At 38.9% G+C, this 27321-nt stretch overlaps 1 protein-coding gene across 17 annotated transcripts in view; it reads left to right on the forward strand.

Moving 5' to 3' along the window:
- PKP4 (plakophilin 4) overlaps positions 1-27321 on the forward strand; it is a 217562-nt gene that overhangs the window by 171158 nt on the left and 19083 nt on the right. For all 17 annotated transcript variants that reach the window (XM_039855416.1, XM_039855419.1, XM_039855432.1 and 14 more), the window contains 5 exons: positions 392-608; positions 7039-7171; positions 8234-8447; positions 22585-22768; positions 25796-25913. In XM_039855416.1, coding sequence (XP_039711350.1) covers positions 392-608; positions 7039-7171; positions 8234-8447; positions 22585-22768; positions 25796-25913 — 866 coding nt within the window. The remainder of the gene's footprint in view (positions 1-391; positions 609-7038; positions 7172-8233; positions 8448-22584; positions 22769-25795; positions 25914-27321) is intronic.

Consider the following 27321-nt stretch of genomic DNA (forward strand, 5'->3'; position numbering starts at 1 on the left):
AGTGTTTTACAAATTAGATTAAATATCTTGTTCTTTATTGCTGAAATGAGATTATAAAATTTTGTCATTTCTAAGACTAGTTTAATTCGTATGTTCGTCATGCAGTTTTGTTACTGAATCTTAATAAACATTAAGAACTGTTATGTAAGCAGATTTATAGTTTGATTTTTGCTGTTTCCTGCTAATATGATATAAATGTTGTTAGTGTATATTAAAAACTGAAGTGCTTTTTTTAGCACTAATGAGCTAGATTGGTAAAATCTAAAAGTAAACAGGTTCTAAAATTGTTAAAAACTATAATTCTTCTTAACATTAAAAATATTTTCACTTTGAAAAGTATCACTTCATGGAAAGCATACTAACTTTTATGAAAACATTGGTTGTCTGGTAGGTGTTGGAAATCTGCAAAGGACGTCTAGCCAACGAAGTACCCTTACATACCAAAGAAATAATTATGCTCTGAACACCACAGCTACCTATGCGGAGCCCTACAGGCCAATACAATACCGAATGCAAGAGTGCAATTATAACAGACTTCAGCACGTAGCACCGGCTGATGATGGCACCACGAGATCCCCATCAATAGACAGCATTCAGAAAGACCCCAGGCAAGTACTAGTTATGGGTCCCCAGAATGCTACCATATCACAGAGTCAACCAGTTCCTTCATGGACATTTTTTCAAGTTGCCAAGTTTATTATAATATCAGTAACTCCTTATCTCTAAGATTTCCAGTTGTATTCCAGCACTGTAGGTCATTGAGGTTAATTTCATTTTAAAGAAGTCATTTCAATGCTTTAATAATAAGTTAGAGGGTGCAAGGGTCTGTGTGAATATCTGCAGTATTCATCATTAAAATACTTCACCAGGGCAACTACTTGGGATAACCTCTTGGTCTGAATTACACAAAAGATTTTAAAGCACCATTTTACCCCTTTTCCTTTATCCTGACTGACTTCTTAGATGAGACTTCAGAAAATGCATGTGGTTGTTTTAAATAGGGAAAGACCAGCACCGTGTACATTTTGAATTATATTAATCAATGCTATTTTGTGCTTTTATTAACTAGATCCTTCAAAAAGCTTTCTACTATTTAGGAGAAAATCATTTACAGGAAATTCACATATCTCATAAGCAACATATATTTGGCAAATAATAAACATTTCCTCTTTTTAATTTTATTTAGTCATGTAGAAAACATTTTATTAAGATAAGTAAGTATGAGTCATTTCATACTTGATTGATTTTTAAAAACTGACCTCATCTTTAATGAAAGCCACTTAAAATATTTAGGAAATAAATAAAGATATTTAGAAACTAAAAGAGAACTTTAATTTCCGTAGGAGTATAATTGTTGCTGAATTTTAAGCAGCTTTAGTGTTATTTTGAGGCATATGTTAACAAGATTTCATTCATTCTTCACCCACAAATAGTTGTTTCATTGGAAAATTGTTATAATTATCAATTCATTTTTAGCAATCTACCAACTTGTAATGAATACGAATTAAAAGCATGAGTGAGGTTTTGGTCATTAAAACAAAATAACTAACGGTACTTTCAAGTTGAATGGAAAGCCAACTGCTCTTGTAAAACCACTCCACCTTTTCACTCTTTTGCCTACAATTCTTTATGGTTTATACATACATTTGGTTCTGCTTTTCCTGCTTGCTACCTTTTTTTTTTGGTCATTTTTAAGGATTTTGTAAAATAATTTGTGTAATAGCACCTCCAAAATAAGAAGTCAGAAATATTTTTACATGATTTTGTTTTTTAAGATCTTTGAAATGACAAAAGCCTAGAGCACCCAAATACGTGCAGAAATTCCGAAAAGGGCTTTGAATTATAGGTAATTTAGACCATACCATAGCTAAACCTGCAGAGAAACGGATAACTACCCAGAAAGGCAGTGAAATGTGTTTAGTGCTTTGAGTTTAATGTGTTTCTGAAGACTTCAGTTTTGACGTGAAGTTGATGTGACTTGATCTGAGTTGATTCACTATAAACAAGGATTTCCTATATGATACTATACGTCAGCTATTCATATAGTATGATCATTTCATAGTCTAATGCATAAAACTGATTATGTAAATGATAGTGCATTTTGTAAGATGAATAAATGATTATCTTACAATAATAGATGTATTTATTCTAGCTGAAACTGGAATCCAGGTGAATATGAAGTCTGAATATTAAAACCAAAATAAAAAGCTCATGACAATGATTATTTAATTTTAAGTTTGAAAATAGCAACTTTAATATTTTTATGTACTTCAAAACCTACTTTATCATTAATGAATGCTACATTATAATTAGCCTGAAAAAAATTCCTGTAAGACTGAAGAAGTTATTCATGTTTTCCATAAAAAAAGAAATGTATGAGTTTTTTTAATAGTTGTCTAGAAAAATTTATTAATAGTACAAATGATACATTTAAAAGAAACAAATTACTTCCTGTAGAAAGTGATAGTGACTTAAAGAATGACAGTATTTATGGTGCTCCATTTGAGCAAGGCTAATCTGTGATGTTCTATAGAGTAATTCATTTACCATCTCCTTCACCTTTATATTAAAGAAAGAAGAAAAAAGAGATGATCTTTATATTCACCCACATATTTACCATTTATAGTTCTCTTCTTCCTATAAATTCGAGTTTCCATTTTGACTCATTTCCCTTCAACCTATAAACTTCCTTTAGCCTTTTTCATGTTGCTATCTGCTGGCAACAAATTCACTCAGTTTTAATTTATCTGAAAATGTTTTTATTTTCACTTATTTTAAAGGATATTTTTACTAGATATAAGTTCAGAATTGATAGGTATGGATTTTTTTTTTTCTTCTCAGTACTTTATGTCATTTACTGTCTTCCTGTCACCATTGTTTCTGATGAGAAATCAGACATCTGTATCATTATTCTCAGTATGCAATATGTCTTCTCTCTGGCTGCTTTTAAGATTTTTAACTTTATCTGACTTTCAGCAGTTTAGTCCGATAGGCCTAGATATAGTTTTCTTTACATTTAACCTGCTTGGGTTTCATAGAGATTCTTTAAATGTTGGTTGATGATTTTTACCAAAATCGGGACATTTTCAACCATTACTTATTTAAATTTTTTTTTCCTAACCCAAACTCACTGTCCACTTTATCTGGAATAACTTGACATTATCTCAGAGGTTACTGAAGCTCTGTTCATGTTTTTTAATCTTTTTTCTCTATGTTCTTCAGATTGGATATTTTTTATTGATCTGTCTTAAAATTTACTCTTCTTTCTTCTATATTCTCCAATCTGTTAAGCTCAGCCAGTGAATTTTTCTATTTCAGATACTTCAATTTGGTTCTTTTTTTTTTTTTTAATATAGTCTCCATGTCTCTCATAATATTCTACACCTATTCACTCTTTATATACATTTTTCTAAGTCTTCTCTAATAATTCTAATATTTGGGTTTTCTCTACGTCTCTCCATTGTGTATGTATGTGTATGTGTGCGCGCATGTGTTTATATCTTTGTTAGTCACATTTTTGTTTCATCTTATTCTTAGCAGTTTTAAATTGTATGTGAACTGTGTGGATCATACATTATAGGGTCTCTGGATTATGCTGTCTCCTATTTAAGGGTACTGAGTTTTGTTGTGTCAGCTAACTAAATTAGTAACAGGTGTTTTTGATTCCTTGGAGATTGGTTTTGTTCTTTGTTAGGATGCATCTATTTCAGATTTATTTTACTCCCAGCACGTGGCCCTTACCCTGTGGCAAGGTTCTTCCTCCTAAACATGGCCTTTTTGGAGACTAAATGCTGAGATGCTCAATAAGGTCTGCTCTTTCACTGGGATGGAAGTCTAGCATCCCCTGGCATATGCTCAGTTCTCAATTTTAGTATATGTGCTGCCAAAGTGAGTACATGCTCAGCTCTCAGTCCAGCAGCAGCCACTCTTCGCCAGACCTATACAAGTGCCCTATACGTTCATAGCCCAACACTCAACTAAGAACTTGTGAATAATCCTCCCACAGACTTATAGAATCTCCTCTACAGAACTCCCTCCACTCCAGTCCTCCAGTCTCCCCCTCAGACTGCTGAGCCCATCATTGTTCTACTGCATATGCTCGCTTCCTGTGCCATGATCCAAAAAGTGCCCTCAGGCAGAAAGCCAGGTGAATATGGAGGTCATAGGGTAATTCCCTTCTCTCGAAGATTACATTTTTCTGTTACTTCTTGTTCAGGAACAGAACAACAGTTACCTCATTCATTTAGTCTGCTTTTATAGTTGTTTATGGTAAAAGGGCAAAATCCAGTACTTGTTATTCAATCATGGATGAAAACAAAAGTCTAGACTTAGGTTTTAATGAAGCAAATCCTGGCAGGCATTGAATTGATAGCAGTCTTTCCAGGGTAAATGTCTGCTGAAAATCAAAGTTAAAGTTGATGCCAACCAAGCCTAACTGCCCTACTCCAGCTAGAGCCTACCCTTTGTGTTGTCTGACCCAGGGATGCCAGAAAATCTTGACCACCCCTGTGCCATTTAAAGAAACAAAAATTTTTATTTGTAATGATTATGAGTCATCAGCAAAGAGTAAATCACACTCCTTGCACTCTGTTAAATACAGCATAGATTTACATAATGGACTTTAGACATATTTTCATCAGAAATAGTTAACACAGTAAAATAGTTTCAGTGCATGGAGGGACACCCATTGCAGAGAATGCCCTTATATATAATAGTTCATTTTTCAGGGATGACAAACATTAATAAAACATCTGTATAATAATTTGAAGTATATAAAATATTTTAATATGCATCATCACAATTATCACAGCCAGACTTAGAAGGTAAAAATGATAGTTTTATTGTTCCTGTTTTACAGATGGGAAAACTGAAGCTCCAAATAATTAACTGGTTTTCAAAATCACATAGTAAATGAAGGACCTGGGACTTCAACACAGGCAATCTAACTCTAAAGTCTGTGATTTTTCTGCTGTGTTATCCTGCCTCTGGCATTTGAGGTATTCTTAATGTCTATTAATGACATAGTCATCCAATGTATCCCTCAAGCCAGAAATCTCCATTGACTTGAGTTTTCAGAATATCATCTGGCTGCTGTGCAGAGTGGATCACAGAAGAGGGTGGTATTTGAAGCAGAGAGAGCATGTAGGAGGTTACTAGAGTGGTCCCGATAAGATGGAGAGAATAGATGGATTTGGTTTATGTTAAATATGTTGGAGATAGTCAACAGAGCTTGCCGATGGGTTGGATAAGAAAGGTAATGGAAAGAGAAAAATCAAGGATGGATCTATTTTGTCTTGAGCAAATGTGTGAGTAGTGGATAGTCTTCTCACCACCAGTCTTTTCTGATTCTAGTACATTCTCTACTAGACCACTGAAATTATCTTTCTGATAAATGCAACCATGTCACATTCTCTCACTCTTCTGCTTCAAAATCTCCATTAGCTTTCTGTTCCTTATGTGGGGACAATATATAGACCACCTGGGCTTCACTAACCTCCACCGCTTAAATACTAATTCCAGGTTCCTTGTCTATATCTAATGTTATTTAATAGTGCCAGCCTCATGGGGCAACAGTCAAGATAATTGAGATAATGCATATAAAGCTATTGACACGATGCTTGACGCAGAGAAACTCAATAAATAACTCTTATTAGTATTAAGACTAAACTTTTTAGTTTGGCATTCAAGACCCTGTCCATAAAACCACATCTAATTCAATGTTTGTATCTGTAGCACTGACCATGGTACCTGCAGCATAGTAAGGATTCGTTAAATATTTATTTGAATCGGTGGTATGTCTGCATGTGTGCAGGTATGGAATGACCTGCCCCTTTGTAGTGGACAAGCAAGTTAATGCATGGAGCTTTCCCAGACCAAGAGAGACTCTGAGCCTTTAAAAACTGGGCAATAGAAATATAATTGGGTTGTTAATTTAAAGGGTTTTTTATTCTTAAGTTTATTCAATATTAACCCATTTTTGAAACAACAGTTAACTTTATCCTGTAATCAAAGTCTACAAATTCGTTGCTTTGTGAACCATTTGTAAGAAGCTGATCTTCATATGATACAAGCACAAGTTCACATTTAACAAGGATTCCAAACAGAGGAAAATTCTGACAATGTGGTAGTACCTGAAAAAGCAAACTATAAAAAGTATGTATGCTTAATATGATTGTATATTTATTATGCAAGTAATGGGATAGTGCAGAGGCCACAGACTGAAGGCAGATTGCCTGAGTTCAGATGTCGCTCTGCTATTGGCTTGCCATGTGGCTTTAGGCAAGTTGCTTAGCCTTTCTGTCTCAACCTCCAAATCTATAAGACTGCTATGAGAATAAATGAATTAATATACATAGAATGCCTAGGATAGTACCTGACACAGAATAGGTACTGGTAAAATATTAAGTGCCATTTAATAGTAATCAGGTCTTTGAAAAAAATTCTATATGTGCACATGTGACTATTTGCATACATATATAGAAAAAAGGCGAGCAGGAAATGTCAACAGTAGGGGGTTTTTTCGTACATAGGATTACTGATAAAATAATTTTTCTTTTTTATAATTTTCTATGTTTCTGTCTTATAATCAAGAGCAGTCATAAATATTAAGTTTCTTAAAAACCATCGGGCCCACAATATTTGTTATTTCTAGGCTAACACTAGATCTGTTTAGTCGCACTAGCCCTTCTTTCTCTCTCCTCAAGCATGACATCTCATCTAGCTAAAGTGCATTTGTTTACCTGAAAGATATAAAATTAGAATCAAGAGGGAGAAAACAAGGATGAAAAAGTTATTAAGAATGTCCTTTGTTCTCTTGAATCTCTTCCTGTGCATCATGATTTCTTTAAGATCATAAGCATCTGGGCCTCTGCATATGTTCGTCAGGGAGAAAAAATTATTTACATATATATGTATTTTAGGATTTCTGTAACTTCCGATTTTGGTCTCAGCTGAGCTTGTGTCTTGTGCCAAATGTTTCATTCATTATATTGTTAAAACGTGGGCCTTTCTTTTTGAAGCCGTGTTTTTCTCCTGTAGGGAGTTTGCCTGGCGTGATCCCGAGTTGCCTGAAGTCATTCACATGTTGCAGCACCAGTTCCCCTCAGTTCAGGCAAACGCAGCAGCCTACCTGCAGCACCTGTGCTTCGGTGACAACAAAGTGAAGATGGAGGTACAAGACCAGTGCCCAGGGGCCTAGGGAGACGCAGTGCCTTTCCATTTAGCAGTTGCATGCTTGCGTGCTTAAGAAATTACCAGATGCCCTTTTAGAAAAATATTTTGATACCAAATACTCTTTTACTGAACTATGTAGTTCAGTATTTCCCAGGAAAAACTAGGATGAGTATATTTCTTGGAGTGTTTTTAGCATTTTCATATCATGTCCACTTATATGGTTGCTTATAAAACACGAAGCTAAAATTGATTTAACCTGCATTTTTTAAGTATTTTTCAAAAATCTGTTAGGTAAAAATTATGACACGTATGAAACTAGTGAACTCATGTATTTTATGAGATTCTGGACAAGATTGGTACCAGCATACAATTTAGTAAAGTTACAGAGGATTTGTAACCGTTACTAATACTGAACATATATGAATATTTTATTTCACATTTTAAAGTTTTTTGGCATACCGATTATTTCTTTCAGTGTTTTAGGCCTTTTTTTCCCACTGCGATGTCATGTAGAACTTGTGTCTCTCATCGACGTAACGTGCAAAACAACATACCAGTTATAGATCTAAAGGTGGATGCGATAAATAAAGCCTAGAAATATTCATGTGATATACCAATAAATCGACAAACGGAAGAAAATTTAGGGAGAGTAGCCTAGAGAGACAATTCTAAAAACCAAATAGCTTCAGTCAGAAATTCCTTCCTGTGTTATCTCTGTCCCTGCACATAGCTTTGTTGTGTTTGTGTCTTCTTTGTGCTTGGAAGTGAAAGCACATCAATGTGTGTGTTCAGGGGCTTGGGGTAGGACTGTGCTACCTGCACATGCCATTATCCACCTCAGTCTCCCTTCCCTTTTTTAAGCTGTGAACCAGGGAAGAGAGTTTCATCTTGGAGAATATTCCTTAACATTTTCAAAAGATATGCTATTTAGAATACAAAAGAACCTTTTGCGATTATCTGGAGTTGTCCGTTTCCCATCATCTTTCCATTGTGGACTTTTGTTTGATCTCTGATACATCACCTGTCACTTATGCCTGGTACCTAATATTTTTCATTCTAGGTATGTAGGTTAGGGGGAATCAAGCATCTGGTTGATCTTTTGGACCACAGAGTTTTGGAAGTTCAGAAGAATGCTTGTGGTGCCCTCCGAAACCTTGTTTTTGGCAAGTCCACTGATGAAAATAAAATAGCAATGAAGAATGTTGGTGGGATACCTGCCTTGTTGCGACTGTTGAGAAAATCTGTTGATGCGGAAGTAAGGGAGCTTGTTACAGGTAGGTATAGAATGGGATCTTGTTCTGGAGGAAATGTTGAAAACAGTCTCGACTATGCTCTTGTATGGTGCATTGTGAAGGAGTTGGAGGTTCTGGGTAGGTGATGATGATATAGTGGTCACAACTCTGTGATTTAATCTAGTGATTCAGAAGACACTTGCGGTGCTACTAGTAGCAGTTATATGTATTGATGCATAAGTGGTGGCTAACAGATATCTTATTCATAGAGGGCTGACTATGTCATTTTTTATTATGTATTCCATAGTAAATCTACTTATTTTAAGTAGACTGGCTTTCCTTTATTGTGAAAATAAAATATACTTAATGGATTAGCTGTCTTCCACTTCAGCTCAGCTAGTGTCTGAATGCCTTTTAGTATCTCAGATGCTTTCCTAGGTCCCCGGATGTAAAGATGAATAAAACTCAGCCCCTGCCCTCAAGTAGCACTCAGACTCGGGGGAACACAGGTGGTTCTGCGGATGTCTGTGAAAAGTGGCGAGTGCCAGGACTCATTAGAGGTTGCATTGGGAGCACAGAGAATGGGTAGGGAAGTTCCCTGGATAATGTGAAACCAAAGTTGTCCTAAAGGATGAGGAGGCATTGGCTGGATAAACAGGAATATTTCCAGTCATAAGCAGGGGTGCTCAGAGCCAGCATGGGATGGATATAGGGTCAGAGGTACCAGCAGGAAGAGAATGCTGAACGAAAACCTGCCAGAGAGAAGTGCAGTCCTGGTTTGGGGAACTGCTATGAAAAATGTGTGTCCCATATGCAGTGAGAGTGATGCTAGGGCATAGCATGGCCAGTTTGGGCTTTTAAATGTATTCTCCCAGCAGGCAGCAAGGTGGAGGATTGATTGGAAAGAGACAAGCCTAGCATCTCGGAGGCCTACGAGAATGTCAGTAGTCTAAAGATAACAGCTGGAACTGTATTGTATCAATAATAGAAAGAAGGGGTGGTGGTGGAGAAGAAAGAACAATTAGAGAAATAATTCACGGTCAGGGCATGTGGTCCAGTGTGGAGAATGACAGACCAGGAGGAATAGAATGAAGCATTGTCTTAAGAGACTGGATATTACAATACCATTGGGTGGGTATTGTAGAGTGCTTGAGGTCAAGATGAAAGAACGATTCTACCTGAGGGCAAATAAATGACAGCATTATTTATAATGGAGAATTAGGGGAAAATACTGAGTATTCACTGATAGGAATATGATTAAATAACTGGCAGTACATTTAAACAATGAAAGCATATAAAAGGTTAAAATAAGGGCTAATCAGAGCGATAGGTAAATTTCTTAGAAGCATTTCCAGAATAAGTGCAAGATGCTACTATTTGTATAAAGTTTTTAAATGTGCAGGTTACAGCTGTAAATTATGTTTTTGATATATGCACATGCAAAACAGTTAAATTTTTTCATTGTAATGATAATAGATTCAGGAGAGTGGTTACCCCAGGCCTGGGGGCAGGGGTGGAGAACATGGCATTTGGGGATATAATCCAACTCTGTTTCTTTAAAAAGAAAGAAATCTGAAACAAAAAAGACAGAATATTAATATTTAACAAAGCTGGATGATGGATACCTGGGTGTTTGTTTTATAATTGCTATGCTATTTTTCATGCTTGAAATATTTAATTGAAAATTTTTAGCACCACTTTTTTCAAAATTAATCCCATTCCCCACTGGTTTCCATTATGAAAGCAGAGCTGTAGGTTCTGTCAGATATAATTCAGTAACACTTGGGAATGTAGCAAACCATCATGAATCTAATATTTAAGGGAATCAACTTTCTTGTAAAATATTAATGTTCAAAATACAGTACCTTGCATTCCAAATAAGGTATGAAACCTATATACTCAAAGTAGAAAATGCTTTATAATTATAAACTCTGGATTGGACTGCACACCTTAATGTAGGTTTGAATATGAATGCTTTGGCACATCTAAATCCCATATTGATTTATTATTATGTACTCTCTCTAAAACACTTTTGAGGCATCTCACCCTCTCACACCAAAAAGTAAATTATTTATATGTACATACATATGTATGTGTGCATGTATAAAATGAAAATTAGAACAAGCTAAATCGAATTAAGAATATAGATACAGCCATCCTAGGAGTCAACACAATCACTGCAATAATGCCCAAAAAGTTACCCAATGGAAGGCATAGAGGAGACAGTATTATTGCAGTCAGCAAGTGCTTTCTTTCCCTGTTTGATGTTTCTTTCCCATCACTTTGAATTTACCGTGTAATGTCCAAGTAATCTTCTCCTAGTAACACACCTGTGCAGCCAACAAGGCTGCAGAGTGATGCATGTAAACTCCCTGAGAGATCAGCAGTGATCCGGGGACCACATGATGTTAGAAACATTACTTCATACTCAGATTGGTTCTCTTTGGATTAACTAGACAGATTAATCGTGATTTGGTTCTTACATTCTTAATACACTGCTTTTTTCTCTTCTTTTGTCATAATTTCTCATGAGAGGAATAAGTCTTTGCTAGAGTTTTGTTTCTGAGGGTTTTTTCTTTGAGAGAATCTGTTACAGTGACTTTTCTGAGCTGAGCTCAAAGAATTTGTAAGATTTAGTGTTAAACAGGAAGAAAAGAACATGAAAGTTTGGTGTGGTATTTTTCATTTGAGAATAAGTCAGATTTATTTGAAGTAGAGCCAGACTTCACTTCTTAGGGCTTTTATGTACTAATTTACCTGTGCTGGATGTGAGTGCTAATTTAGATGTTTTCCTCTATATTTTATCATATCTGCATGGCTACAGTTCTGGTTGCTGAGAACACGATGTTTTAAGACATGGACCCTGGCCTTGAAAGGAGGATATTAGTGTTCGTAATTCCAAAAGAGCTATCTCCCCAATAGACTGGGAAATACTTCCAGTGTAAAACTAGCAACAACCTCATATTTCTTTTTTGGAAATAGGTGCCAATAGCTTTTAGGCTTTAGGAAGTATTTTTTGGCCATACTTGCAAGGTAGGAGAAATTAAGAATTGTTTTATAACTATACACTTTTACCCATAATAATTTATTCTGATATATGAACTGTTTGCTTATAAAATGTTCTCTTCCAAAGTTTTCTTTACTTTGGACTGGGCATGGTCAGTATATAAACATTCAGTTGTTCCATGTAAAGGAGCTGGACCAGAGGACTTTAGAAGTGAATTTCCAGTTCCAAAAGGCTAAATGTCAGCCAAGTTTGATTTGTATATAAACATTATCTAGCTAATATGAAACTACCACATTGTAATATAAATCTAGAGTAGTTACATGTGTATGTGTATTGTATGCATACATATATTTGCTACGATTTATGAAGACAGTAAAGTTAATTCACATTTCTCAGTTCCAAAATGTAATGGTACCAACCTTAACTGATATTCAGTAATATTTTAAGAGTAACTAATCTCTGATGTTTTAAAGCATGACATCAAAAGTTCCTTGAGCTCTTCATTAACTCTTCAAGTCAAATAATCATAATCTGTCTTTAATTCATAGAATCACAGGATTGGAGGAGACCTCAAAACTCATTTTACCCAATCAGCCATCCAATGCACGGATCCCACGTACAGCTTCCACACAGTTATCACTCATCATGTGCTTGAACTCACAGAGACAGGGAGCTCATTACTTCATGGAGTTAAGGCTGAGGAGCAGGGTAATTCCTAAAGCAACAAGAAAACATTAAGAATACTTGAGAAGGCAAGGAAGATGAGCCCTCTGGAGCTCATTTTGCCGAGAAATAGCCCTATGAGAGACTTGTTAGCTCTAAGTCCAGCCTCCCGGCTCTCTCCTAAAATGGAAAGTGTGTCCCCATTGAACCATCCTCATTAAAGTGTATGTGCTCCAACATGGGCAGCAGAGCACTATGTGACCACATCACCCAGCATTCCCTGTAAGGTGCTCATCTCTATCCAGTCCCCTTTGAACATAAAACATCCTTCCAAATGTCACTGTTTTGCCAGTGTTGTCCTCATATTACCGTGGCCCAACCTTACACAGTGCTTGGCCTTTGTAAGTATAGCCTAAGAGTTCTTCCGTGGAAATTATAGTCAACTTGGGATCATGAAGGAATAAAGCGCAATGAGGTGATATGTCCAAAATATTGCATTATTTGAAGAAACTAGTATCCCACTGAAACTAGGTGTTCTATTATTCTTAATACTGAGTAATTCTACCTCGTTATTATTCCAAAGCCTTTCTTCCAGTCCTCTTTGTTTCAGTTTGGCAGTTTTAATGTACTTAAATGAAGAAATGTTAGCTGTTCTTTTTAAAAGATGCCTCACCTTTGCTTTAAATTTAATAACTGCCCTGGGCCTGCATTTTTGGCCACATTTTTATGCAGGGGAAAAAAGAAAAAATGTTTTTCGCCAAGTGTATTTTCCCAAGACAGTTTGGCTGTCATTGTTAATTAAAATAGTTCTCTAATGCAACATGATTCTTGTGTTTTCTTAATTGTGTCACACGTTTTCCAGATTGAAACCTAATGAATTTTTTTTTGTGGTTGCTAATATATGTGGGTGCCTAGAGTGAGGGTTATTATTATTATTGTTATTGTTATTACCGAGGTACTTTTTGCCTTTTTTGTGCTTAAACTTGAAAGTCGGATGAAGTATGGTTTTCCCCAGTTGCATTATAAAATGAATGTCTGCTAGGCCACAAATTATGGATAGAAATATCTTGTCACTAGAAAAGAACTCATTTGCTCTTATGGAACTCATTTGTTCAAGATAATTAAATTAGTGTTTCTAAGCTGGGAAATATGGGTTTCGAGATTTTGAGCATCCTAAAAGCATCTTTTAAAAAAAAAAAAAACTAGAGAAATTGAAGATACGGCACAGAATCTGGAGACCTACCTTTTAATACACCAGATATCCCCAAACTATCACGCCTCTATCACCTCCACTAACTCTGGTGTCAAATACCAAAAAGTGGCCTTTGTTCTTAAATAATAATAGACTTTGTTTAAATGACAATTCTTCCAATCTAGGAAGTGATTATTGATCCATATGGCTGAGTAAACTATTTCCATGCATTTATTTAAAATTTTTTGAATGCCAGCAATGGATTTCAGATACTGTGCAGAACATGAAATTTGGCATATTCCCTTCCTGATCATTAGCTCCATATTTCTAATTAGAAAATAAATTAATAATAAAATGATAGTCATGTACTAAGGAAGGGTAGGTGGGCCAAGCTAAAGTTCAGCAGACAACAGGATGTTCTAGAAAGAACTGGAGCTTAGGGGATATGCATTTAGCCTTTTGGACTGTTATGTGTCATTACATATCATTACAGGATACAGAAGGGAAAAGAGAAAAAAGTTTCACGCTATCGCCTTTATTCTTTGAATTTCACCTGGGAATATAGAGAAGTATGTTTTAACTTGGCCACTAGCACAGTCACATCAAACTAGTGATCAGCTATAATCAGTTTTCTAAGCTGTAGGTAACTTAGAAAATATGTGGAATGTGATTTTATAGTCTTGTGAATAGTTCAAGATTTATAGTCTGAGAATGAAAGGATGCAGCCTCTAAGTGGAATATGACCTTCAGTGTTGTGTGTGGGCTGACTCAGAGGGCCCCTGCAGAACTCAAGTGGTCAGCCGTCGGTCAGAGTAGTACTTGTCAGCACAAGAGCAGTTGCATAAGAACGCCCTCCCTTGGTAGACCAGACAGCCAGATGGTATTGGCAAGAAAGATGAGGGCATATAATGAAAATCTAAAAAGAAGATGCCCGAGAGACCCCAGTTCACATCTCTCAATTACTTTGCAGATTCTTGGTCTGTCTGATTTTCCATGGCTTAGGACTGGAGGCAGTTTTGTCTCTGAGCTTCCTGTGCTGGTACCAAATAACTAGGTGGAAGATTTAGTGCAGTTACAAATGAATAAGCACATTCCTAGAATGCGTAAAAGTCATCTGTGGAACATATAACTTCGGTGACTGTGTCTCAGTAAATCTCTGTAATAGTGTGAATGACCTGTTGCTATGTCAGAGGCCGAAGTAACCTGAAGAACAACCGGGTGGCCTGGTCGCTGCCCTCTCTGCCACCTCTGCATCAAAGTGATTCTCTCAGAAGGATTTCCCATCCTATGACCTACTAGCCTATACGAACCCCTCCTAATGACAGAACCGTCCTTTATATCCCTCAGGGGCAATCTCAGTCAGTATTTCTGAGTTGTACACTGATTTATTTTCAGTAGAAATACCTTTCCAGGGTACTGCATTATGTTATTAATCCTCTCCAGCCTATCCATGAAGTTGGAAAATTACCTAAAGAAGGATATGTTGAAATGCAAAAGTGAGTCTTTAAAGGGGTCTCTAGAAATTGATAGATCTTTTTAAAGATCCTGTGATCCACCTTTGTACCTGAAAAATCACAGAAACACAGGCTAACCCTTATGATCTTTAAAGACTAAAGATCTATCACTCTTGTCCTTTAGCTGGGGAAAAATTTAAAAAGCAAGAACAATCTCCTTCAAATTGAATATGTAGGCAGCGGCCCCACCTGGTAGTGTCTATGGCTAGCACAGGTCTCCACAGCCCCCTCCTGGGAAGCTTCTCTCTCTCAGATCATCTCAGCACTCACTCACCGCTGCTGCTGAAACCAGGGCTAGTGACCACTATGACCACTGCTGGGCCTGAGTTAACTGTCTCATGCCTGACATGCAGTATGCATTAGTTGTGTGCAAGAAATCTCAGGGGGCAACCAGGTGAACAAGACAAGGCCCACGGGCCTCTCTGTGGGACCCAGGTCTCCAGGTAGCTGGACTGCCCACCATATAGGACAGCTGTGCTGGCCAGCAGAGAATGCACCAAGCAGGCTAACCTGGCAGCAGGGGCAGGAAGAAGAAAGCCATGAGCCATGCTTGTAAGCCAGGCTTGTAAGCGAGGCTCATGACTGCACATGAACTGCTCTGGGAGTCACTAAACACGTTTTAGGAACCTCTGCTGAATTGGTAGCATCTTAGGAACCCTGGGAAAGATTATATACTACCATGACTTGTTTTCCTTAGCATTTATCCAAAGCAAGGCGTTTCTATCACTGAAGACAATACTTTTGTCCCACTCTCATAATAATTGCTTTTTCATTATTTCAGTTCCATTTCAGTTTTATAATTTGTTCCAGTCCTGGTGGGAAAGCTTGAGTGATTTGCCTGAAGCCACAAATGTCAGACATTTTTTTTTATTGCACTGCTGTCTTCCCACTCCCCGCTTGATTTCCTCATTTCTGTTACAGCACCATATTCTCACACATATGTTGCATTCTTGGCTCGTCTTTGACGCCACCCTCAGCTTGCATCAGACTCCAGTTCTCGTCGCAAGCACTCCCCCTTCATCTAGCCTTCTCATCCCCACCTCACTCCTCAGTTCCTCATCCCATCTCCCCTAAACTGCTATCCTGGAACTTAGGCTCTGCCCCTCCTGCTGCATCAGCCTAACTGTCATCCCTGGGGCGACACCTTTCCCTGTATTCCACGCATCCCCACTTGCCAGTCACATCTGCTTTCCCTGTCCTCATCTTCTAGGTTAACCCCAGCCTTGAGGCTCTCCCACTTCTGCTGCTCCCTGGCCTCTGCCCTTCACACTCCAGCCCAGATGTGGTGGTCTCCAGTCCTGCAGGTCCTGCACTTGTTAAAACATCCTGGGAGAGGCCGCATGGTGTCAGGGAATGAGTGTCCTCTGTGGAGTCAGATCTGCTTGTTCCCTTCCAGCTCTGTGGCCCCAGGCAAATCACCTCTCTGGTACCAGCTTCCCTGGTGCACAGTCCCCACTGCTTGGAATTTGTGTGAAGATGAATGTGGATTGCCTAGCTCGAACAATGTACGAGCTGTACTTATTGCTCTTCCTACACAGGGTGTTTTGTCCTGGCCGCCTTGTGTCGTAAGTGTTTATGGCAAAGCCTCCAGAAAGCAGAGGAGTCACCTATGTGTCTCCCTTAGAGTCTCCCATAAAATGAACAGCATCTCTACCAGCACTTTGTACACAAGAGAAGTATAATGCAGGACATGTAATTCTGAACTTCCTAGCAGCCACATTAAAAAGGTGGTATTTATTTTAATAATATAGTTTCTTTAACCCAGTAGTTCCAATAACTTCTTCGACTTGCAAGCAACCCAAAAATTATTAATGAGACATTCTACAATCATTTTTTTTTTTTTGTACCAGGTCTTCATAATCTAGCATGTATTTTACATTCACAGCATATCTCAATGGACTAGCCACACTTCAAGTGTTCAGTAGCCACATGTGACTGACAGCTACTGTACTGGACAATGCAGGTCTATACTGTGCTGCTATATAAGTAACATATATCTAAAAGGCATGAGGAAAAAATAAATAAAAGGCATGAGGTGCATCATTGGATAAGGATGAAGGTGGCTACTTTGTGACAGGGTGTAGTAGCCATAGCATCTTGACATTACCCTTTCTAACAAAAAGTCACAAGTTTATAAAAACCCTACCAGAGTTATGGGAGAGCTTCGGAGGCTACTTCAGAGAGAAGAAATGGAGAAGTGGCTTTGCTAGATTCTGAGTGTTTCAGCCAGACACTAGTCAAGAATAACACTGGAGGCATGGCAGAGCCCTAGCTTCAGAGGTCCACATCCCTGCTCTGTTATCCACAGAGTTTGTGAGTCACACATACTCCGACCCTCAGATGCAATCTACAGCCCGATGTTTTACATTTTCTCTATTAGTCTAATATTTCTACCCCGACTTATTAAGAATCCTTGCAGAGTGGATATACGTGACCCTAGTCTATTCCAAAGAGTCCATAGATGCACAGTTGCCAGAAGCGGGTGAATGCATCCTACCATGCAGTGTTCCCGACCCCAAAGAACTGAAGCATAGTCATGACAGTGGCTTGTCATGACGTTCTGTGCCCAAGACCTCATCGCCTGTTCTCTGAATTAATACTCTCCACACTTCTAAAGCTTGAGTAGTTTTACTTACCTCATGGACATCGTGTGAAAGAGCATGACTGAAACAAGAACATCAAGAACAGAACACTAAACATGAGACTAACTTGTGAAAGAAAATGGAGGGGCATGTCAATATTTGAAGTGCACTAGTATTTTTTTGGCTATTTTATCTTTTTTGCGATGTCTCTCAACACTGGTGGGATTTTTTGTGTGGGGATTTTTGATAATTAGGAAACTGGGAGTAAATTAAACACTATATAAAAATTGATGGTTTTAGATATCTTTTATATCAGAAAAACAATTGTATAAGCTGTTAGGTATATATGCTACCAGAGAAGTTGCATTTTTCAAATATTCTTTGGTTTTCAGTGTCTTTTAAAAAATACAATTTTCAACTAGTGCTATTATTTAAACTAATCAATAAAATCAGTTTCTAATTTGACTATAAAATTTATTGGTTCATCATTAGAATAAGCTATAAAGCTAAATTTAAACTTGAGCTCTTTGAAAGTTCTGTAGCATAGGATTTATGTGAAATGGTATTTTTAATTATTCATTCTTTGTGGGGAAAATGAACTTCGGTCTCTCATGGCAGTATTTCATTGTCATTATTGGTTACTCATAATTATGCATACTTTTTCCTGTGGTAGAGAATAAGCAAAATTTACTCAAATGATATGCATGAGATTCCCTAATATCTTCTAAATTAGTTTGTATATATTTTTTTTTCGTACTCAAATCAAATAACTAATTGCTTTAAATTAAATAAAAATCTCAAGCTTCCTAAACCAAATTATAGTTTATTTTTAACTTTCTCTTTGGAAACTAGGAGATTGTGGAGTGTGCTGCTAAATATTTTTAAAGCAGATTTTGCATTAGGGTATCGGAGCTGGAGGTTTATCATGTTGGTGGAAAATGCTAATCCTATAGCTCTGCATTTTCTCATCAATCTTGCTACATCCGGGAGTTGGTGTATTTTCTATATATTACTTACTGTTCTAGCAGCATTCTTCCTGACCCATTAAATGAAGTCTTAGACAGACTTAGTGGAGAGAGCATTGTTTTATTACTACCTTAGTGAAGTAGAATGTACACAGGTATTATTAGCTGTTCTTAAGACCGGTGGTCTTTACCTTGAGTGGACAAGCCAAAGTAGTCATCCATAGCTAAGGCTTTTAAGTTTAATTGAACTTTGTGCATTCAGCAATAGTTGATCAAAACAGTTTGTTTTGGCTTTCCATAGCATTCTTTTTAAAATAGAAATTGTGGGAGAAAAGCCAATATTCAAGACTTGTTTGGCTGTTTGAAATAGCCAGTTAAATCCACACCAAGTGTTACAGCTTTTTGTAAAATACAAGATCAGTGGGATAATATAACTTATAATACAGGTGATAAAGCTGGCTTTGTATGAGTCCCTTGAATGCCACAGACTTAGAAAAAAATAGAATCTCTCCTTCTTTCTGGTCAAGAATAATTTTGAACATTTTTTGAAGTTGCAGAAATGAAAGCCTGAATTTCTATACTATAAGACTGGTTTTATGATCAGTAAATCATCTCAGTTGACTGAAAAGGTAGCATAGTGAATTTATCTACTGAAGAGTTACATATTTTTAACAATTTAAGGTTTTATAATTGGGCAACACTGGTCCTTTCCATTTTGCAGTTTGAGGAATGGGGATTCTGGGCAATGGAGCAGCAGTGGGATCCTCCTGTCCCCTTAGCTAGGATGGTGGTTTCAACAACTATTATCTGTTTTGGTCCTCATATGAAAGGCAGGCAAAACTATGCTGGCAGATTTCCTTACAGATCCAGAACATTGTTCTGACCTTCTCCCCCTAGTTATAGACCTTAAAGACACTCCCGAATACTGAGTCTTAAGAAAGGGCATGAAAGGGAGGTAATACTTTGAGCTAAGTCTGACAGGCAGGAAATAAAAGGGAAATCCAAAAACAAATACAAACTATTAAGTTGGATCAATCATCAAATATTTTTAGCACCTATTACATGCTCTGCAGGTGTGTAACAAAACATATGAAAGAATGGATGATGATAGAGTATTTGTTCCTCAATATACTTACCTAATGAAAGTTTAAATTGAATTTAGAAAGACAGATGTGCATCATCCTTTAAAAAAATCAATGAAGAATTTCAACCCTACAAAGTAATTAAATGGGAAGTTAATTTTGTGCCGCTTGACTCTTTAAGGTATTATATGTGAAGCACACAATTCTTGACACAGTAAAACCACTGTGGATGGTTGTGTTAATATTATTTATGCTTTTCAATCCCATGTAAATGTAAAGGCTAATAGTAAACCATAGGATGATATATAATTCCACTGGACATTCTAAATGCTGGGAAAGAAAAAGAAAGAGCAGGACAAAAGTCTAGTACCTGCACAGAAAATCAGGAGAATCCACAAATCTGGGAACTATCCTCTTACCAGAAGTAGATCTTAGAAGTAGCCAGGAGTGGAGGCAGCAACCACGAAAAACAAGCTTTTCTGCCAACGATCAAAGAACTTCCCGGCATCAACTCCAAGATCCAACATACTAAAGAACCACCCCATTCTTAGTCATATTTTCACCTGAAGTTTGTGACTCACACTGTTTAATTTTCTGTAGAGATATCTAATTTTATACTTGTAGCATGTATTATGATAGGCTTTACTTTCTGTAAACCTTGCCTTAACTTTGCTAGAATGCATTTATTCTGAGAAGTATTGGAAAATGCTGCTGTTCCCCATGTGTTGAACTTCGTGGAGTGAGAAATTTGAAAGGCTTTGACAGAAAGATAATTTGCTCCAATGGCATTAAGAACCACATATTACAGATTGTCAGCAGTTGAGGTTAGGAAATGACCCCTCCCTGCTGATGGGCTCTGGGCCACTGCTCCCCTATGGCTGGCTCATGCCCCAGCAGGCCCCATCGGTGCCCTGGGTCGAGTATGACTGGCCTCATTTGCAGGAAATAGTAAAGTCCCATTCCTGGTACCCATCTGTGCGTCAGCCCTTTCTTCCTTTTGTCTTCTCTCCCATCTCCTGTTACTTGAGTCAGGACAGACCTTTAGAGACTCATTTCTCATCCTTAGTTCCCAGGTCCTTTCTGTAGTCATCAGTCCTCTCATATGTTTCCACTAAGACACTGCGTTTCAGATCTTTGGGACACAAAACCCTTTTTCATAACAGAAACACAGTGAACCACTCTGGATGATTTGAGAGGGGATCCAGAGCCCTGCTGCCAGTTCTCCCCCCACATCTCATATGGCTGACCCTAAGAGTTCCAGCAACACCACCAGAATCCAGGGGGCACAGTTTAAAACCATTTTACGTAGAAACATATAGCAAATTTTATCAGAATCCATGGAGAAGTAGCTCTGCCTATGGAACTTAAGTTCATTTCATAAGCATCTACGGTGTGTGCTCTTACCAGGACCTACGTGTTGTGTGCCACAAGATAATTATATAAGCAGTGGTCTGTTGTGGTGGACAGGACAAGCTTTCAGAAACAAAGCAAGGTCTATCATTGTCCTGATTCTGAACTAAGTCCCCCTCCCACTTCGGGCCTCACTGGATGGCTGCGGCTGAGGCGAAGGTCCTGAAAGCCTGTAGTCGTGGTGGAGTCACCAAAGAGAAGGAGTAGAGAAAGGTGAAAGTCCTTGGGGAGCAAGAGAAACCCAGCCGTCAAGGCACATAAGTCAAAGGCAGGTGAAAGAGGAGAGGAGCAGGCACAGCGCAGCACAGAACACAGGAACCAGACGTTTTCCCAGGACAGAGCCCAAGCATCAGCCTCCATTATCGACCATTCCCTCCACAGCATGTAGACTGGTCAGGGCAGATGGCAGAGACGCGTCCTGTCTCGGTTTATGGTCAGAGTATTGTTTCACTACCTTCAGTTCTAGCCCTTTGCTTTTACCTCTCCTTCCTCCAAAAAAAAAGGGAGGAAAAAAAGCTACCCGCTCTCTTACCACTGCCCTTTATAAAGGGCCCATGCTTCCTCCAGGCCCCAAGAAGGCCAAGTAGTCACCTTACAGGCTGGTCTTTGGTCACCATGCAATGCAGCAGCAGCCTTGCTCAGTCATGTGCACAAGCCTGACATGTCCCCATGGACGTGGGCAGATTTTGCCAGCTCATTCCCCTCCGTGGGCCGCACGAGTTTTGGGGTGTTGATAGTTCCAATAGTGCTCCACAGGCTTTTGAGCAGCTTGCCAAGAATACATCAGGCATGCAGAACTCTGAGGGACCTCAGCTACAGAGAAACTATAACATCTCTCCTCCACCTTCTTCCCTCTTACTTAGGAAAATGCATTGATGCGAAACGACATTAGAATAGGTAAAATCTTGAATATGCTCTAATTTCTAGAAGAGTAATTATTTGAAAATATGAGTGCTATAATAACAATTTAACTCACCTCATAGTTGACACAGAAATAAAGATACTCTGATATGCTTACAATTTAAATAACACTCAACTAAACCACATTTCAGGTATTTCATCCTAGCAATCTTGATATGAATTATAGTGTGGGTGACTTTTAATTTATTGTTAGTCTTGCCTATATCTAAAAAGAGTAGCAGTAACTTGTACTTCTAAAACACATGGTAATAAAACTCTTAAAATAGAAATAGAAATGTCTAAACCTTATCTAGTTAAAGATGAAGCAAATGTAAGTAGCCTCTGTGCCAATGAAGTTACTGCAAGCATTATATTTAAGCTTGAGCTTTTCAGTAGCAAAAGTAAGAAGAGAAAGCATGAAGAAAGACATGTCAGTCTTTTGTGAAAGAGAAACTTTTTCTAAGTTCTAAAAATGGTTCATCACACAGAACATTGAATGTAAGGGATAATGCAGTGAATGACAGCTTTACAACAATCATTGTTTATATGTATGACCTATGATTAGATTGTGCCCCTCACCCTCACAGAGTAACAAATTTGCTTTGCGAAAGCTGCAGTCGTCTTGTCTTATAGATATATGGGCTCTAAACTTAAAGACTGTTACGACTTTGTAACTGCCAGAAGCTCACATATGTTCACTCAGCATTTACTAGGGGTCCAGCCCCAGCCTGGTTACAAATTCAGGCCATAGATTAGGTTTGGAACAGATTGAGTTCACACCAATTAGGGCTCACATGTTTATTTCATTACTGAAACTGCAGGATTTCTAATTAATGATTCGATGTTTAAAATCTCATTTTTTAGGAGTTCTTTGGAATTTATCCTCATGTGATGCCGTAAAGATGACAATCATTCGAGATGCTCTCTCAACCTTAACGAACACTGTGATCGTTCCACATTCTGGATGGAATAACTCTTCTTTTGATGATGATCATAAAATTAAATTTCAAACTTCACTCGTTCTACGTAATACAACAGGTTGCCTGAGGTAAAGTCTTTATTTCTTTTTTCCAGTTAATTCCATTATTAAATAATATGTCATAGGCAGATCGATTTTATTAAAACTTACCTTAATTTCCAAGTTTGTTTCAAAATTTAGGCCACTGGACTTTGTTATCCTTTGAGGAAAACTCCATGAGTACGGACTAGTGGCCTGAAAGACTCTTCTGTGATTTAGCCGAAAAAGGCCTTTCAGTCTGAAATTCTGCTGAAATTCCAGTGTTTTCCACTTTAACAGCATTTTTCCAGTTATCAGATTCTGATTGCTAATGTGTTCGTGGCCTGGTTTTTGTTTAAGTTCAAAATGTGATGGCTAAAACCTTTTCAATTTTAAAAGAGTGCAAAGAGATGTGTGGTTTAAACAATCACTGGGTTTGAGTTTTATAAATAAATCAAAATGAGTTCAGATAGTATTTTTAGTCATTATCTTTAGCATGTAGAATCCATAAAGCCTCCCCTCAAGTGTACACAGTATTACTCATTATTTGCCGTTAACACTCATCAGCTCAATTTCTACCAGTTTCCCCGGCATACAATGTCTTGGGACCTGCAAACAGAAGCCTTGGAGCAGAGTGGCATGGTGACAATGAGAGTGGACTCTGGCCTCAGACAGCCCAGCTTCCCCTCTCACTCTAAGCCTCAGTTTCCTCATCTTTAGAATAGAGTTAATAATACCACCCCAGAGCTGTGAAGAATCAGCTTGCATAAAGTGCTTAGTGTTGTGTCTGACACACAGCGAGTACTATTTTTAACATCTAAGCATCTCTGCAACAAAAAGCTTGAAAGGGGGAGGAGGGGCCTGGGCTGCTGCTCTGAAGGCTTTCAGTATTGTAACAGGTGACTGTCGGCCCCCTTGGTAGAGTGCGGGGCGGGGGGATGGGGGTGTGGCGCTGACAATAGTCAGGATCCTGGAAAACTGGCCAGCTCTCTAACTCAGATGCCTGCATCAAAGGGAAGCTTATATATCACTTCTGACGATTTGTGCAGGTGGCATCTCATCCTCTCCAGCACCTAGATCCAGGGAGGCTTTGATCACCCCTCAGGCAGCCTGCCAGGCTTCTGGGAAAGCCCCAAGGCAGGACACACACTCAGCCCCCCGACCCCTACCCCCAGTAATTCCTAAACATTTGGTGAAAAGCTTTCGTGTGAAATCAATGATGAACAAGACAGACTAGGTCTCTGCTCTGATAGAACCACATTCTATTGGAGAACACAGACAGACAGACAAAATAGGTGCCATAAGAAAAGAAGGTGACACAAGAGTTATTAGGTGATCACTTTGGTAATTTGATGTTCTCATACAAGATGATATTTAAACCATAGATCTGAAATACCATAAAGAGCTACTCATTTGAAGATGTGGTCAGGAAAACACGAGTTCTAGGCAACACAAACAGGTAGCGTGAAGGCCCTGGGGTAGGGGTTGGCTCATGGCTGGGACTTAATGGTCAAGGCACAGAGTGAAACCAGATTTTGTAGGATTTTTTTAAATCAAAGAAGGAGTTTATACTTTATTCCAAGTGCCGTGGGAAACCATCAAAGGATTTTAATCACAGGGGTGATGGGAATGGTTTCTGGCTGCAGTGTGGAAGGCTGTGTATGGGCAACAGTGGAGACAGTATATGAGGCTACTGCAGCGTTTGTGGCAAGATGACAGTACAGTGGCCTAGATCAGGTGCTGGGAGAGATAGGCAGATATGGGGATGTTTGGGGGAGGGAGAGCTCACAAGGTTTGCTAATAGATTGAATGTAAGGGGCAAGGCAAAGGGAGGAAAGAGGGATAATACCTAGATCTTTGGCTGGAGCAACTAGGAGCACAGAAGTGCTATAGATGAAGTCAGGGAGAAGAAAGGTTGGAGTGCTGAACAGTTGAGAGTTTTGGCCATGTCCATTTTGAGAACGTGGTAGTCAGAAAAGCAGCTGAGTAAATGAGCCTGGAGTTCTAGAGAGGAATCAGGCTAAAGATAGACATTTGGGAGTCATGAGTCCATAGATTGTATTAAAACCAGGGACCAGAAGTATGGGCTACCTAGAAGAATACAAAGATAAAGATAAGAAGGGACCAAAGTAGCCCTGGGACTCCAGAGGCACCCACAGGCAGAAGAGACTAAAAAGGAAAGGCACCAAGACGGGAGGAAAACAAGGGCAGTGAGGGGTCCCCAGAGCTCACAGAGGAGTGGAAGAGGACAGCTGTTGAGTGCTGCTAAGAGATGACACAAGAACAGAGGAGGGACCACAGGTGAAAGTGTCTCTCCGTCCCCCCAGAAAAACAAACAAACGAACGAAAAACTTAAGATTTGCGAAATCTCAGAGTTAGCCTAGAATCTAATTAGGGCGTATAATAGAACCTTATAATTTGGTATCGATTCATGAAGGCAAACTGATGTCAAAAATTTCAATGTTAATAAGACCTAAAACTTTTCGGGGTATTTTTTATAATTGAAAAAATGAGAAAAATAGCAGCATAAGCAAATCTCCACATTTAATTTGAATGTTTATACACAAAATGATATGTTTCCTGTGTTTGTTCAAGAAGCATTTGTGGCACCTTCTACATGCAAAAGCCAATAGGCTTAGCGGGCTGGAAGGACCTTATGGCCTAACAAAGGTCCTAAAAATAACAACCATGGCTTACAAACACGGCACATAAATGTGGCAGGCACTTTTTTATTTGCTTTATATGTAGCAACTCATCTCTTCCTCACAACAACCCTATGAGGTAGTTACTATTATTCTTCTCTTTTTAGATAATGGGGAAACTGAGGAGGATGGTCCCCAAAATCACTGTTTTAGGAAATTAGAAAGCGATACATCACGCAAGAGATACAAAGCTCAAATGGGAGCTAAATATTATTGTGAGCTCTTGGGATGTTAAAACGTAAGACCCAAAGTGCTTTTTCAAACCAGATCTGCATGGCTGCTGTCTGTTGTCCATTCTCTCAGGTCATTAAGGTAAGGCTCCGTCCCTAACAAGTGCATCGATCTCAGCAGCTCCCACATTTCTCTGCCCATTTAGGAATCTCAGCTCCGCAGGAGAGGAAGCCCGGAAACAAATGCGATCCTGTGAGGGGCTGGTGGACTCGCTGTTATATGTGATCCACACGTGTGTGAACACATCCGATTACGACAGCAAGGTCAGTGCCTGCCTGGCTGTGTGAGGGGACGCGATGACAGATGACAGCAGCTGCCTGATGCTGCTATTTGCATGCCATTAATTCTTTCTGGAATTCTTGCTCTCCTCATTAGGGTACACTCCGGATTAAAGGGAGAGTCTCTCTAAAAGTTAAAGGTTAACAGGGACATGACAACTTAAGAAAATAGCCTTAGAACATGAAAACTAAGTGACTCCATGTGGTAAAGGATCTAACAGGTGGCAGGGTCCTTTGGGTCTCCTGGGTGCACTGTCAAGGTGCTTGCCCCTGCTGCTGTCCCCTCCAGTTCTGTATTCCCTGCTGCTGGAAGCAGATCCATCTGTATTTGAGAATCTACTGGATGAAAGTTCCTGGTGAAGGTACTACAACTTCACCCCCGCCCCAGTGCAGTTCACAGCCTGGAGCCCAGAACCAGCTTTGGATGCCTCTCTCTACAGTCTCAGTCTTGGCCTTTCCCTTCCCTCTGTTGTCATGCTGGTCGGTCTGTTCCCAGCATGAGCCCCTTATCCTCCCCTCCAGTTTTCTCCATCCCTGCCCTAGCGCGGGGCATTCTCCTCATCATTTTTCAGCTGTGACAGCCATCCAGATCCTGGAGGTTGGGGCTGAGGAAGGTGGGAAGGGACAGGAAAGAGAGACTGACTAAAAGTGTCAGGAGTTCAAGGCCGGCTAAGGTACATGGTGTTCAGCATAGACCAGGTGAGGAGAGGCCATAAGAAGTCCTTGAGTTGAAAACGTAGGTCTGAGGGAGAACAGAATGATGAGTGGTAGGCTCAGGGAGAAGATAGAGGAAGAGTTCAGGATGATGGCCAAGTTTTTATTTGAGGCTTATCAAACCAAAAGACCTGCAGACAAAATTGAGAAGAGTAAGCAAGTCGAAAGGGGAGCTTGCCAGGCAAAAGCCGAACTTGATTTTAGACACTCTCAGTGAGGCAACAGTTGACCTCCCAACTAGAGGTATGATACAGACATTAAGGAACAAAAGACCACGTACAGAAGGCAAAATGTCAGCAAAGAAAGAAAACATGTAACAGGTGACATGTAACATGTAAGGAGGAGACAAAGATGCACTTGGAGGAGAGGCAGTCCCCAGAGAGGGGTTTGGTCTCACCTGTTGTCACGAGGATTTCTAGTGCAGTTCTGGCAACTTGGCAGCATTTCTGCCACTGCAGCATCCCTAAAGCAGGAAAACTGGGTATTTTCTCTTCCGGAGCCTTGCACGTCTTAGTTATCATGAAATCAGATCCTCAGATGGACTGAGCATGGCCCTGCACTTTGTCATTTGGGTACTCCACAAAAATTCTAGAATCATAATTCTTTCTTTAGATTGTTTCAGGTTCCCATAAGAAAAAGCAGGTTGTTTCATGTTCTACATCTATTTAATATTGCTGGC

The sequence above is a fragment of the Pteropus medius genome, unplaced genomic scaffold, assembly GCF_902729225.1.
Source record: "Pteropus medius unplaced genomic scaffold, Ma_sr-lr_union100, whole genome shotgun sequence".
In the NCBI taxonomy this organism is placed as follows: domain Eukaryota; kingdom Metazoa; phylum Chordata; class Mammalia; order Chiroptera; family Pteropodidae; genus Pteropus; species Pteropus medius.